A 14363-nucleotide genomic window follows, 5' to 3' on the forward strand; every position below is an offset into this window, starting at 1 on the left:
CCTAATAACACAATGCTGCAGGATGGTTTGGTCACAATATCTAGGTCCAGAAATACAGACAGGAGTTGTCTCCCTGACACCAGTTTGTCCAAAATTGTAAAGGTCCATGGCAGAAATAAGGGGACACGGAAAGGCCTATAAACCCTAGTGGTGGCTAGGAATATAACATACACAGTTCCAATCACCAGCCCTTAGAAGTCATCATGTCCAGGTCTGAACTGAATCGTTTATCCTTGACCCGTCCTCCAGCTGAAATGGGTACATACTTTGGTATTTCTTGTCAATTATGACCAGTAACTTCAGTGGTGTTAAGCCATCTAACCATTAGTTATGTCCCAGTGTAGTTTCAATTGTAGCAAGTATCTAACTGTCACAGTTTTATCACATCAACCAGCATTTGGTTAAATGGTAGCTAGATGTAAAACCCACAGTTAACTCCCCTTACAGTTCCATATTACTTTCATAGTTACCAGAAATATTGCTAATTTTCAGCATTGCATGTCCATCTACTTTGTATTTTCTGCTATCTTTAGGATACCCTTAAATAAGCACCTCCCCACTTTCCTTTTGGAAAGATTTCATTTGGCATGCCACAAAGTAACCTAATCACCAGCTTTCCCAAATTTGTGAGTTTAAAATTGTTATTCTGAGCCCTGATATCTGAAATGTATGCCAAGAAATAAAAAAACAAACATCAAATTTTATAATATGCAATATATATTTATATATAAACAGTGTATTAGACACTAGTCAAACAAAACACATGATCAGATCGCACAAACTAATGACGAGCTTAATAAACAACAATCCCTCGACATCGTCAAGCAGAAATCACAACAGCATAAAAATATCTTTAGTCTGAATTATTATCACATGAATTGGAAATAAGCCTCCCTTTTGCTCAAGAATATTTCATTGATTGTTAACAAAAAATATTTTCCCTACTTCTATCTCTCCTTCAATCAAAAAGTAATTTATTTTTCAAATGTTTAAAATATTTTTTTTCTATGGCATAATAATGCAATGATTTGAATTCATAAATCATGATGACAAAGTCTTTAAGATACCGATATGTACAATGTTCAATATATTTCAGAACTGAAAATTCAATAAAAAAATTTTGAGAATATTTGAAATCATAGAAATGAAAAAAAAAACTATCTTTATCAAAATACCAGAAATCTAGAATGTGTTTCTGAAGTATCAGTAATAGTAGTGATGATTATTTATAGGGAAAGCCAATACATTGTAGGTGATATATTAGACACTAATAGCAGCAACAAGAGGTCTCTGGGGAAAAGTAAACACACTGGGTTTGCTTAATTCAGTTAAATTGTGTTTAATGCTATATAACATTTCTGTCCTGATGAAGGTTCTCAAGCTAAAGCTTACCATGCATTTTATAGATGACATATGCAACTTCCAGCTGTACTCAGATGGTTAAGTTTTGTTAGCTTAATGATCAACAAAACATATCAATAATATTGAAAGAATTGTTATAAATGACAAAAAATAAACATATTTCAGGATTTAAAATGTTTGATTTCTGAAAATACACAAATACTTGTATACTACACATTTGAAAAAAAAAATTTCTTCAAAGTGTTACTGAATCTTATTTGTATTGAGACACTTTGTACACTACTCTACTACCCTAAACCCCCACCCCTTCCCCATTATTCTTAAGATACTTTGTGAGATTAATAGATGAGATTATACCCGAAACTCTCTTTACATTAGATTGAAAGAAAAACAAGATCTCTCAGATTTTTTCTATGTGACAAAAAAATACAATTTACACATCAACGTAAATAAAAATACATTCATATCTTTGTATGTTTTGAACATTTAAAGCGTGATTGATTGCTTGTGATATCATGAATTTATTGCCATATTATAAAATATTTACAAGTGAAAAATTGGTGTAGAAATAAATCACTATCTCTATATAATGATATAGTATGTACATGTAACGTAATAAAATGCAGAAAAGTAAACTTTATACAGGTAAAATCTCCATCATATACCTGTAAAAATGTACCTTAGTAAAACAGGTATCAAACATACAGGTATTCAAATGTTTATGTCAATTTGTTAAATATACATAGAAATGAATATGATAAGGTATGCAGAGATTCAGTACTTTAAAAGAATAATGGAATGATCAAGATGGAGATCGTTGCCTAGAATTCCAATGTGATAGTAAATACTTTAAAGCAACATCAACATACAGTTAAAAGTCCTTATCCAGCAACCACTTATCTGGAGAAGCCACCTTTCTGCCACCACTAATCTAGTGTTGCCACTATTCAGTCACCACTAATCTGGTTGGGCCACTATCCAGCAACCACTAATCTAGTGAAGCCATTATCCTGTCACCACTAATCTGGTGGAGCCACCTCCTGTCGACACTAACCTAGTGAAGCCACTATCCAGTCACCACTAACCTAGTGAAGCCACTATCCAGTCACCACTAATCTGAACAACCCATTCTCCAAGGCAGCAGTTTGATGGACAAATGGGTTTTTTTGTTATCTAAACGGTTCAAAAACCTAGTCACTTCAGATGGCTTGGCCAACAAACTTTTCTACAGTGCATTTTTATAATGCTATATTGTCATATTTTTAGCTGAAAACATGTTTTTCCAAAGGGACACAACTCATCTTCTGATCTTGGTCTTATTGGAGACTTACTACCTCTCTTCAAACTCTGGTGATAAATTATTGTGGTTCAAATCTTTACTAAACAATTTTGTGTGTATCAAATCAGCATGATCACAGCCAAACCTTAAGAATTACTACACAACATATTGTATCAGCTTTGTACTATCAACATACCTCAGACACTTCCCACCCTGAACAAGTTAACCAACACAACACACAACAACTATTGATTTACAAGAGTTCTAAAGGACAAAACAAAGTTTAACATATGATTTTATTTTTTCATATTTTCCATCTGTTTAATGTGAAAGCAACAGATTGGCTTATGGTAAAAAATTGGCAAGATAGAGAGAAAGAGAAAAAAAGTTCACTTAAAGATGTATCCTACCTGCAACACCTACTTCCTGATACTGCATCCCATTTAATGATAAATCAAGATATCTTCAAAGTACCTTTGACAAGAGGAGTTGATAAAGACAAGACTAATTTTATTCTTAATATTCAAATCATGGTATGAAACAAAAAAGCTCTTCATGACATAATTGCCTGACAGATTCTTAGTTTTTGAGAGTTATCTCCCCTCTATTGTTAAACGCTAAGTATAAAAACAATTAAAATTTATGTTAAAGATTTAAAATTGGTACTCATGGAACTAAAAATAGGCCTGTGGCATATTATGCTATACAATATGTAATATTTCACTGGAATAAAATGCATCATTTGTTAATATGTGTCACCTTGTTAGCATAACCTGCTGAACATGCAGAAGAAGCTCAGGGTTATTGGTTACAAAATGGATGTCTTTTATTTGTAAATAAGCCAATGAAAATTTGCTAATTTTTCTGAAATTTTACATTACAATGTGTCATATCTGATTATACATTATTACTGTGCTCAACTTATTCTGTACAACATATCTGTAAGACCCTTCAAAGAATTCAGTTTTGATATATATTTCAGAAAAGCTGATTTATCTAATAAAGGAAAATTTTCATGGGCCAAGATAGTGGAGTAACGAATGAAATATTACATCAAAACTTACATAAATTAAGCTCCATTTATGTATCATTCAGCTCAGCACCACAAATATCATTATTTACTTTAACACAGTAATAGAATTTTGATTCTTTGCTTTCCTTATATAATCAACACATTATAATATGTATCTTCCTTTAAATTCTTGTGAGAGAGAGAGTGTGTGAAAGAAAGAGAGAGAGAGAGAGATAAATTGTAAGGCTTATCAAGGATTTTAAATGCTGTGTAGTTTTGAAAATTTTTACCTCGGGGAATAACTTTTTTAGAATTTAGAATTGCTACACACGTATATTTGATCTTCTATAGATATATCAGGGATGTAAAAATTGAGGAATTTCACTGATCGTAATTGAGTGTCATCAAAACACAGATAAAAACAATTTAATGACAATTATCAATACCAAAACAATATATCAATTAAAACTTTCTGTTGGACTAAAACAAATCTACTTAGAACTTTTTCTGTTGGACTAAACCAATATATCTATGTAAGACTTTCTGTTGGACTAATAACAACATATTTACCGATGTACAGGATTTTCTGTTGAACTAAAGAAAAATCTACATAAGACTTTCTGTTGGACTATATATAGCCAACAGGTTCTATAGATAAAATAAAGGATAAAAATGTGTGTTTTGGGGGAGGGGAGGGGAGGAGGGGGAAGAAGTGTCTTCTTAAAATATGTGAAAAACAGGAAATTAAAAGAAGATAGAATGTCCTTGAAATGAAACACTTCCTCACTGTTGAAAAATTACTTCTTAACTTAACAATGCATTACATAATTCTCAGGAAAAAATATGACGTATGCATGCTGTAAACATAAAGTATATTTTATGTACATTACAGAAACATATCTCATGTTAATTTCATTAACTATACATATCAAATCTATATTTATTTCAACAGGTAAAATACCTCACCTAGCATATAAAATAGAATTAGAGAAACAGTAAGATTACATATTATTTTTTCAGACTTTCAAATTCACATAAATAAGTAAGGGTCTATATATATCAAATGAGAGATATGTACACTGCTCCCTGGGAAATCTGTTTACGTAAATGTAGATAGTTATTGGAAAGATCTTACTACGCTAATATATGGGAAACGAGACAAAATATATAACTTATCTAGAACAGACAAAAATTTGTATGATTCTCACCACAATATCCAAGACATTCATTATTCCATTCACACTTCTTTCAATTTGACCGAGACACTGCATAGCAATGTGACATGGAATTTCTAAACAGTTTTTCATATACATCTCATCTTCTGTCTAAAGCACCTTGCCTGCTTACACCAGATTTATTGTCTTAAGTCTCTAATCTTCTTGCACTACTGATTTACTGCCTTAAGTCTCTTGTCTTCTTATACTCTAGATCTACTGTTTTAAGTCTATAACCTTCTTACACTCTAGATCTACAGTCTTAAGTCTCTTGCCTTGTACTTTCCATACAGATCAAATTAAGATTACTTCAAATAAAAAGGAAAGTCCTAAAAAAAATCTTTCTTTTTCATTCTTCAGTTTTAGTTTAAACATTTGATATTTTTTAAATTGATTTTGAGTGACAGAGAATTAAGAAATAGGTATCAAATTTGTCCTACAGAGAATGTCATACCAGGGGAAAGCAATTCTAAAACATATAGATTGATTAGAGGATTGGAAAAAAGTTTGGTGGATGAGAGGGATAAGTTGTGCATGCACTAACTAGTTGAATGGACCAGGAAGGCTCAACTGACCAGCTGACCAGTTGAGCAGACCAAGAGGTGGCTCAACCGATAAGTTGTACTAACCAACTGACCAGTTGAGCAGACCAAGTGGCTATACTGATTAGCTGACCATTTGAGCACAGAAAGTGACTGTACTGACCAGATGAGCAGACAAAGTGGCTGTTCTGATCATCTGAGCAGACCATGTGGCTGTACTAATTAGCTGACCAGTTCAGCAGACCATGAAGTGGCTTGACTGACCAGCTGAGTGGACCAAGAAATGCCTTTACACACCAAATAAACAGATAAAATTGCTATGGTGGAGAATTTTTATAAGTTATCACTTATTTTTACTTACAAAACACTCATTCAGTAACTGGACTGATCAATGATAAATAAAGCTGAATATGATGAGAATATCCCTCAGCTCAACATGTAGAAGGATTATTTGTGTTTTTCTCTTTTAAATCAATTTGGCATCTTTCCCAAGCAAGTGCTTATGCTACATCCTATTAACCTAATGATATTGTTTAATTCTGTTACATTCATACCGCTATAACTGTCAGAACAACAGATCCACATCTTCAGACCAAGCGTATGGACCTTACCCCATACAGCAATTAACAATTGTGGAAAAAATACAGGCTTTTCCTAAGACAAAAACACTAATGTACAAGTTACAAGGAAATCCCTTGTGATGGATCACAATAATGATTATGATCTACAGTTTTCATAGATATACAAAAGTTTTTTCGAGTTTGACAGTATGTCTATGACAAAATAGTTCCTGTCTGTTAAATTTTATAAACTGTCAATGTTCCTTGGTTCTAGTGACAACACCTACACCTTTAACCTTGATGACAGTGTGCAATATTGCTGAGAACAGAAGTGCTTGTCACTGCACAGTCTAATACTGGCGGTAATGTCACAAACTGCCACGTCAGTATTTTGGCTGCAAACTTTTCCAATGCCAGATTACATCAAGTAACCAAAAGTATTGTCAAACAAGGGAGATGACTGAGTCTACTGTCTCAGAGGTCATTCGCAACCATGTTTACAGAATAAAGGGTCACTTAAAGAATGCTGTGGTCACTAGTATTCACTCTGGTCAAGACATTGAAACCAACGTGTTTACTAATCATTTTTGCACTTGGCATTCAGGTGTATCTTAACCCCTGATAGAAGACGTAGAGTGTAATGTTAGACACCAAAAGGTTAATCAGGTCAGAAAGTCAATCTTGTCCAGTGAGTCACTGATTTGATACATTAGTGGTGGCTTGTCGACGCTTCTCCATCGCATGATAACACTCACCGGACAGATGACCAGTCAACATCTGTTTGAGCAGAGTTGATCCACCAATATCAAGGTCGTATGAGTTAATAGACTGCGACTCGCAGTAAGTGCCAACACACTGCTGCTGTGTGGTACTAGAGTAGCCACGCAACATTTTCTCTAGTTCTGACATGGTGGTTGATTTTCCATCACTGTTAACTTGGGTGTGGCTGTAGGGCGAATTGTTCTTATGCCGCACACACAGATAATGTCCGTTTTGAGAAGTGGAACAGCTTGCACAAGATATAGCACTGTTAGGAATAAGCCTATTGGCCTGGGTGTGGGACATTGGTACAGAGTATGGACTCTGAACTGTAGCACTGGGGAAATGTTCTGATCCATTCTGCACGGCAACACAGCGATCGCAGCCCTGAGCAAATGTTGGCCCGACAGTTGGAAACTTCTGACATCCTTGGTAATTGACATTTTGGTTGGTATAAGAATTTGGCATACAACCCATATTTGGTGTGGCTTGTACTGGACCCACCGTAGCCTGTTGTCTATTGCGACGCTCTTCTATTGACGACAGAAGCTCTTCGCGACGAAACTCATCTAAAACTTGCTGGACTTGATTGTCAGTCATTGTGCTGCAGAACTGAAGCCACAGGTCAGAAATCTCTGGTGGTAGAGAGTCGCCCACTCCTGATCCAGTTATGTCACTCCCATTGCTGTCTCCAGTTATGCCCAGCTGCAGGTTCATCATATCCTGCGAACAGTTTGGACTAACTGGTTGATTTTGAGGACTTACTGGTGAGGTGACAGATGTAACAGCATTGCTGGACTGGAGGTCAAGAAGCTGAGCTGATGTGACAGGATGTACGTTTAGTAGGTTTTGGGGATGTGTGGAACTAGGTGGAACATTCTGGTGCAAAGTGTTAACCAGACTCTGGGGAGAATCTGTCTGCAGATTAAGTATGCTTTGTGGAGTCTCCACACCAGAGGAAGGAATTGTCCGTGCATTGAGGATATTTTGAGGTGAAGTGACTGGCTGAAGATTAATCAGAGGTGAAGAGGATGGAACAGAAAGTGGCTGGAGGTTGAGCAAATTTTGCTGTGGAGAAGATGTAGAAATAGACTGCAGGTTTAAAATACTATTTGGGGAACAAGATGCCGGAATGGACTGTAAGCTTATGAGATTTCTTTGTGCTGGAGAAGTCACAGGTTGAAGGTCCAGAAGATTCCTTTGAGGGGAAGATGTCGCAGGAGCAGTCTGTAGATCATGAAGTTGAGGTGCTGATGTAGTAGGAATGGGAGACAACATGGTTATATCGGTGTCAGATGGCATAGTGGGTGAAGACACAAGTCCTGAGCAGACGCTGGGAGACCTACTGCTGCTGGCTGCCTCCATTGGTATTAGTCCAGAGGCAGAGCTTACAGAAGACAAACTGGAGCTGAAGGACTTTCCTGGCTGTGAAGGTAAAATATCACAGTTACCATGGAGACCTGTTCCAACAGAGGAAAAGTTGCCTTGTGGTGTGTATATCTGTGTCTGAAGCAAGGATGATGTCAGGCTTGTGTTGTCACCATTGCTAGAGAGCAGTCTCTGAAACTCTCTCGTAGGCTGACTTGGAGGAGAAATCATTTGGTTGGAAGTTGCTGGAATATATACGTTTGTGTCAGCAGAGGGTGGGCACATAGCTGCCATGTCACCTTGTGGATCCATCCAGCCTCCAGCCTCTGACAATGGAGACTGGTCAGATCTCTTATCACAAAGTTGACCAGTCTCCTTATCAAAGCTATTGATCATCTCAAAGATGGACTCTTGACTTGGGTTAATAGTGTTGGCGACTTCCTGGAATACACCAGGAGGAAAGTCGCTGTCAGCTTCTGTCAGGGTACCATTGTTATCATCACTGCGGTGACCGTCTGCAGGACTTGGATTCGTGCTGGAGTAGGGACTATTACTGCTTATGTAGCCTGAGTCACTGTGGTCTCCCTTCTCTTCACATGTGGGTGTTTCTGACAAGTCAATCACCCCCGGAGCACATACCGGCTGTTTACCAGTCTTTTCCTCATCCATCATAATGTAGCGCTGACCTTCCTCTTCACTGTCAAGGTAAAACAGTGCAATTAGTGGTGATTACAAATACCAACAAGACATCAATGTCCCCTCCCCAAACACATGTACACAATGTCCCCTCCCCAAACACATGTACACAATGTCCCCTCCCCAAACACATGTACACAATGTCCCTTCCCCAAACATATGTACACAATGTTCCCTCCCTAAACATATGTACACAATGTTCCCTCCCTAAACACATGTACACACTTAATTATCAGAATCTGATTGGGTGTTGATGGTTTGATGTTTTGAACTAAATCTGCTAAGTGGTCTTAAAAAATGGCAATGATTGAGAAGAGGAATGAGGACGTGTAGGGATGAGATGGTGAGGAGGTGGGGGGAATATGGGTCATTGGTAAGACTTTACATCACCGTAACAAAATAACAGGGACATATAAAACATGTAACCTATGTATATTGTTGTTACAGTTATAATGTATAAATCCCCATATCTGGTTAAAAGCCAACAGATTTTTATTTCACTTCAATAGAATGGCCATTTCATTGTTTCTGTGATAAGCCCATCTGTGACTGTCTGAGGTTGGGTTGCAGGGGGATAAATTCAATACAGTATAATTAACAATCTATGGAGTCAGTTGACTTCAATCACCTCCATATTGAGTCATCCTTCAAAAGGTTACTTTTATGCAAAATGATCAATAATCAGTTTTAAATAAATACTTCCACTCATATCATATGTATGATTTATCTTTTACTGCTTAATTATTCAATCTATGATTTATAACTCCTTGTATAAATAGATGATCTATCTTATTATGTTTTTCAGTCAAGCATTTCCATGATTGATCAAATCAATTTAGAATCATCTCATGAATAAAAAGCCGAAGTTTTCAATCCCATTTCTTATTCACTAAAGTATTCTAATTAGACCAATATTGCAATCTTTTCTTGTATATTTTACTAAAATGGATTCTTAAGATCTGTTTATCATTATTTTTTGTTTTGGTTTGTTAAAACAAAATGAAATAAACATGAATTAAATTCAAATATTTTAATTCACTGATAGATTGAACTTAAAACTTACACCTGGATTTTGCTTTTTGGTTTTTATTTTTGGTGGGGGGATTGTTACCTTTCAAAATTAAATTTGTTGAACACATAACAACCTTTTACTAATACACTTGCTTTTCTTCTCAGAATCCCTTGTGCACTCTTCTTACATTATAAATCAAAACATATATATAAAAAACTTATATAATTTAGCTAGACTCTGAATACTTTTTACCACAATCCAATCAAGGAATACCTAAGTGAGAAGTCACCCATTTCAAACTTCAGGAAGTTACTCACTGTGAAATTAATTGACCAGCAGGGGACACATGCAGTGCACCTTGCAGTGTGATGTGCACTTTGTAAACTTTGAGATGTAAAGTTTGGGATGACAGACAGAAATCACTATATGAGAAATTTACATTTCGTTATAAAAGAACATCTGACCTTGGAGATGTATTACATTTTCAATTAACTGCAAAGAAACTGACACAACAACATTTGTAAACACAATTATTTTTGATTTCATACTGAATGATGTTAATTTGGTATAGTAATTAAAAACCAATCATGTTTGCCATCATGGAGGGACTTACACATAAATATGTCTATCAAATATTTTAGTTTTAGTTATTCTAACAACAGCACACACATTTCAAAGCTGCAAAGCCAATTTCTGATATTATAGCCAATGACAAAACATATATTTTAAAAGAATTAAATGGAGTTTCCAGTGCTGTAATTCAGAACAATACCATATTTATTTTTAAATGCCTCCAAGTGCTGTCTCATTGCCTTGTGATAAGTCCACCTTCCAACCTAGAGCTGGAGGTTGTGTTGGCTCCCTGGGTTCATCGCAAGATTGATACAGTACAACAATAATATAAGGTTTTACATAGGACAACAATATAAAGTTTTACATATGACAACAATACAAGGTTTTACTCACGACAATAATACAAGGTTTTACATACGACAACAATATAAGGATTTACATACGATGACAATATAAGGTTTTACTAACCACAACAGTACAAGGTTTTACATAGGACAACAATATAAGGTTTTACATAGGACAACAATACAAGGTTTTACATACGACAACACTACAAGGTTTTACATAGGACAACAATACAAGGTTCAACACTACAAGGTTTTACATACGACAACAATACAAGGTTTTACATACGATAACAATATAAGGTTTTACTAATGACAACAATATAAGGTTTTACTAATGACAACAATATAAGGTTTTACTAATGACAACAATATATGGTTTTACTCACCTAATGATGTAATTCATACAGACGATGTACTGTGGCACATTCTTGGTATTGTATATAATTGTGGCCCGAGTCTGCATCCACACCCACTCACAGTTCTTGCCCAGGAAACGGTAGTACTTACTCACCGAAGTTCCTTTGACAATCACTGTCAAAAACACAAAAAAGAAAATAATTTCCATCAGAGTACTGAAGGTTGTATGGTCCAGGGTGACTTGCTGTATAAATGAGACTTAAGGATGTATGCTACATTACTATAATATGGAGACTTAAGGATGTATGCTGCATTACTATAATATGGAAACTTAATGATGTATGCTACCTGTAGTAAGGAGATTTAATTATATAAACTATGTCAATGTAACATGAAGAATTGCAGATTTAAGTATTCACCATAGAGAGTAAAAGTTTGATTGATCAAGAACTGAAGTATACTGTTTACTTTACTTGGAACATCCCAATTATCAGTCTGTCTTTTGATAGTTTTACCAACTTATAGTTCACTCCTTGTAAAGTTGTGAATTTCAAAAAGGAAAATTTATTTTCCAAACTAGATGTATTTGAAACATGAATGTTCCTGCCATCAACCAACCAAAAGTGTGGTACTTAACAGGTTATCTCAAAACCTTTTAGACTAATTTCCAAGGTAAACAACTAAAATTTCTTTGAATTTCAATTGCTGCGAACAAAAATACATTAACTTCTATTTAAATATTGCCATCAAACAAGAACAATAACTCTGGAAAATATAAGTAAACCAAAACCAAATATCACCTTGACCTGCCTCATAATACCACTGCATTAAGCCATTAAGCTCTGATAAAATAAAAAGAAGCATACAGTTCTGATATTTTCAAAAGTCAAGGTCCATAACTGTGGAAATGATAGGTCGAATGGAATAAAATAACTTCACTTGTATCTTCTCAGCATATGACTAGATAATAAATTTCAGTTCAGTAAACGTATCGCCATCAATGAGTATATTAACAAAAACCAAATTATTATGAAAAGATGGCCTTGGACACCACCATAACCATGATGTATGCCAAAGTCATTTTATAACAGGGTTCAAAATTGTCTTGTGATGTTTTCAGTGACTTAATGTGGTCAGAAAGAAACATGACATTGTTTACAGACCTAGATAAATCTCACTTTAACATCTAACAATTCTGAAAGTTATAACATTTTATGGATTTGAAACAAACATTTTATAGATATGAAACATCATTGCCTAGACAGGATTAAGAAAGATAACACAGGGAGCAGAGTGAATATATTCATTTATTTAGTGTCAGTCTGGTAACAGTAACTATCTTATTCAAATCTAACACATTTACCATAACATACAGACTTTTTTACCAATGAATAAAATATACTAAATACTTCAGATCCAACAAGGTTATCATAACATGTAGATTCTTTTACCAAATATCAACAGACAATTTTTCTGTAGCAGTAAGTATCATAATCTATGATAGTCTATGACCTTTTCAGCCAAAACCATCAACAGCTGACATATTTTCTAAATAGAACTGACAAAAAAACTGAAGACCAGGTAGATTAGTTTAGTTGGCTTTTTCCCTTTTTAAGGCACCCTTGGGAAGAATTTACTGTCAAATACGACAGCTGTGTCTGATCGTAATTTTAGCACGTAGAAACCTCAATTTGTCTCAGAGAAGACATTGTGGTAATACAAATGGTATAGTGATGAATGTGTAGTACTAGTGAGTAAGTGTAGGTAATGGTACACTGGCAAATACTACAAAGTGATCCTAATTACACCAGGACACAGATTATAAAATCACATTTAAAAATTATGTCAAAAATAGTATAAATTTTTAGTACTGTATTTCACTCCCTGAGGAACACAACATACTGGTCAAAGTTACGTGTCTAATCTGACACCCGGTAGGACACAACATTTTGGGCAGATTAACCTGTCTAATCTGACACCCTGTAGGACACAACATTTTGGGCAGATTAACCTGACTAGTATGAACACTTTTGAGCTACAACATATTTTCCAACACCATATGTTACATTGATGACAGACTGGCAAAACGATCTGAGGAACACTGAGGAAGAATTCCACTTCTCATCTCATATAGATTTTCAGTTTGAAGTCAACATCCGTTTGATTTTCAGATTAAAAAAAAAAAAATTACACTTTAAAAGTACTATATTTAGTTATTTAGGTTAACATCTGACATACATACTAATTTCACCTACATGTACTAAGATCTGTCAAGCTTATCAACATACGTCTGGCTCCGACAAGGAAAAAGAAATTACAATATTATATTAATAATTCTTTAAAGTGTTTTTTAGCTGGTATAACATTCATATGTCGTATAGTCAGGAAAATTCTTATTGAAATTATCATCAACAGACACCAGAATCAATCAACGATGATACATGTGTACTTCTGTTAAAGTACACAAATTTTTAAATTAAACAATTATTGTAGACCTGCTTATATCCATTTATCAATATATTTGTTGTTTACTTTATAACCTAATCAATAAATAAAGCTTCTAAAAAACTAAAAGTAAACTAAAGTCCTTCAAATAGACAGAATGCAAGACTGATTTCTATAAGTAGAAAACATCTTCAATTCCTTTTAAAAATCTTTAGTGCTGTTGATAATTTTAAAAATAAATTTTTCCTAGATCAGTTAATGTTAGATTAGTAAATAATTGAATATATAATTAATAGTTTGGTCTTTATTATATAAACTTATTAATGAACCACAGACTTGAATAACGGATCGCTGAGGACTTAAGCACTTAGTGTTCATAATACAGTGTAAAATTTACTGACCACACCACCATACAATGTAGATTGACTGGTCACAAAGAAGGAGGTGAGGCTTACTCGTACACCAAAAGTCATTAAACAGTGCATTTTTTCTATCACTCAGGAACAGATTTTCCAAAAAACCTATATCAGAAGCTTTAAAATAGAAATGAAATGAGGGACATGAGCAAGTCTAAACGACAGACTTGGAGATGTGAGTTTAAAGTGAGTCACACACAGCCATAGTCTAGCTGGTCTGACAGTTCCCTCATTAATCTCAATGTGATGAACTAGGCATTGTTTTTATAGGATCAACTGGTGTATTGTTTGTAGCGTATTTCCTCTTCTTTCTGTTATTGTAACAGGGCTACACACCTTTTGCTGTGACATTCTGTCAGATGATTTGACATTTAAACATTGAAACTCCCAACGATTACTTGTGATAGCAGTCAAAAAACAA

The 14363-nt window shown here is 34.8% G+C and overlaps 1 protein-coding gene across 5 annotated transcripts in view; it reads right to left on the bottom strand.

Moving 5' to 3' along the window:
- Positions 1 to 696: 696 nt before the first annotated feature.
- LOC132555955 (hypoxia-inducible factor 1-alpha-like) overlaps positions 697 to 14363 on the bottom strand; it is a 75056-nt gene continuing 61389 nt past the window's right edge. For all 5 annotated transcript variants that reach the window (XM_060220337.1, XM_060220332.1, XM_060220335.1 and 2 more), the window contains 2 exons: positions 11111 to 11255; positions 697 to 8793 (listed from right to left, as the gene is read on the bottom strand). In XM_060220337.1, coding sequence (XP_060076320.1) covers positions 6663 to 8793; positions 11111 to 11255 — 2276 coding nt within the window. In that variant the 3' untranslated portion in view covers positions 697 to 6662. The remainder of the gene's footprint in view (positions 8794 to 11110; positions 11256 to 14363) is intronic.

Source organism: Ylistrum balloti, unplaced genomic scaffold, assembly GCF_031769215.1.
Source record: "Ylistrum balloti isolate Yb309-2 unplaced genomic scaffold, AGI_CSIRO_Ybal_v1 Utg370532, whole genome shotgun sequence".
Lineage (NCBI taxonomy): Eukaryota > Metazoa > Mollusca > Bivalvia > Pectinida > Pectinidae > Ylistrum > Ylistrum balloti.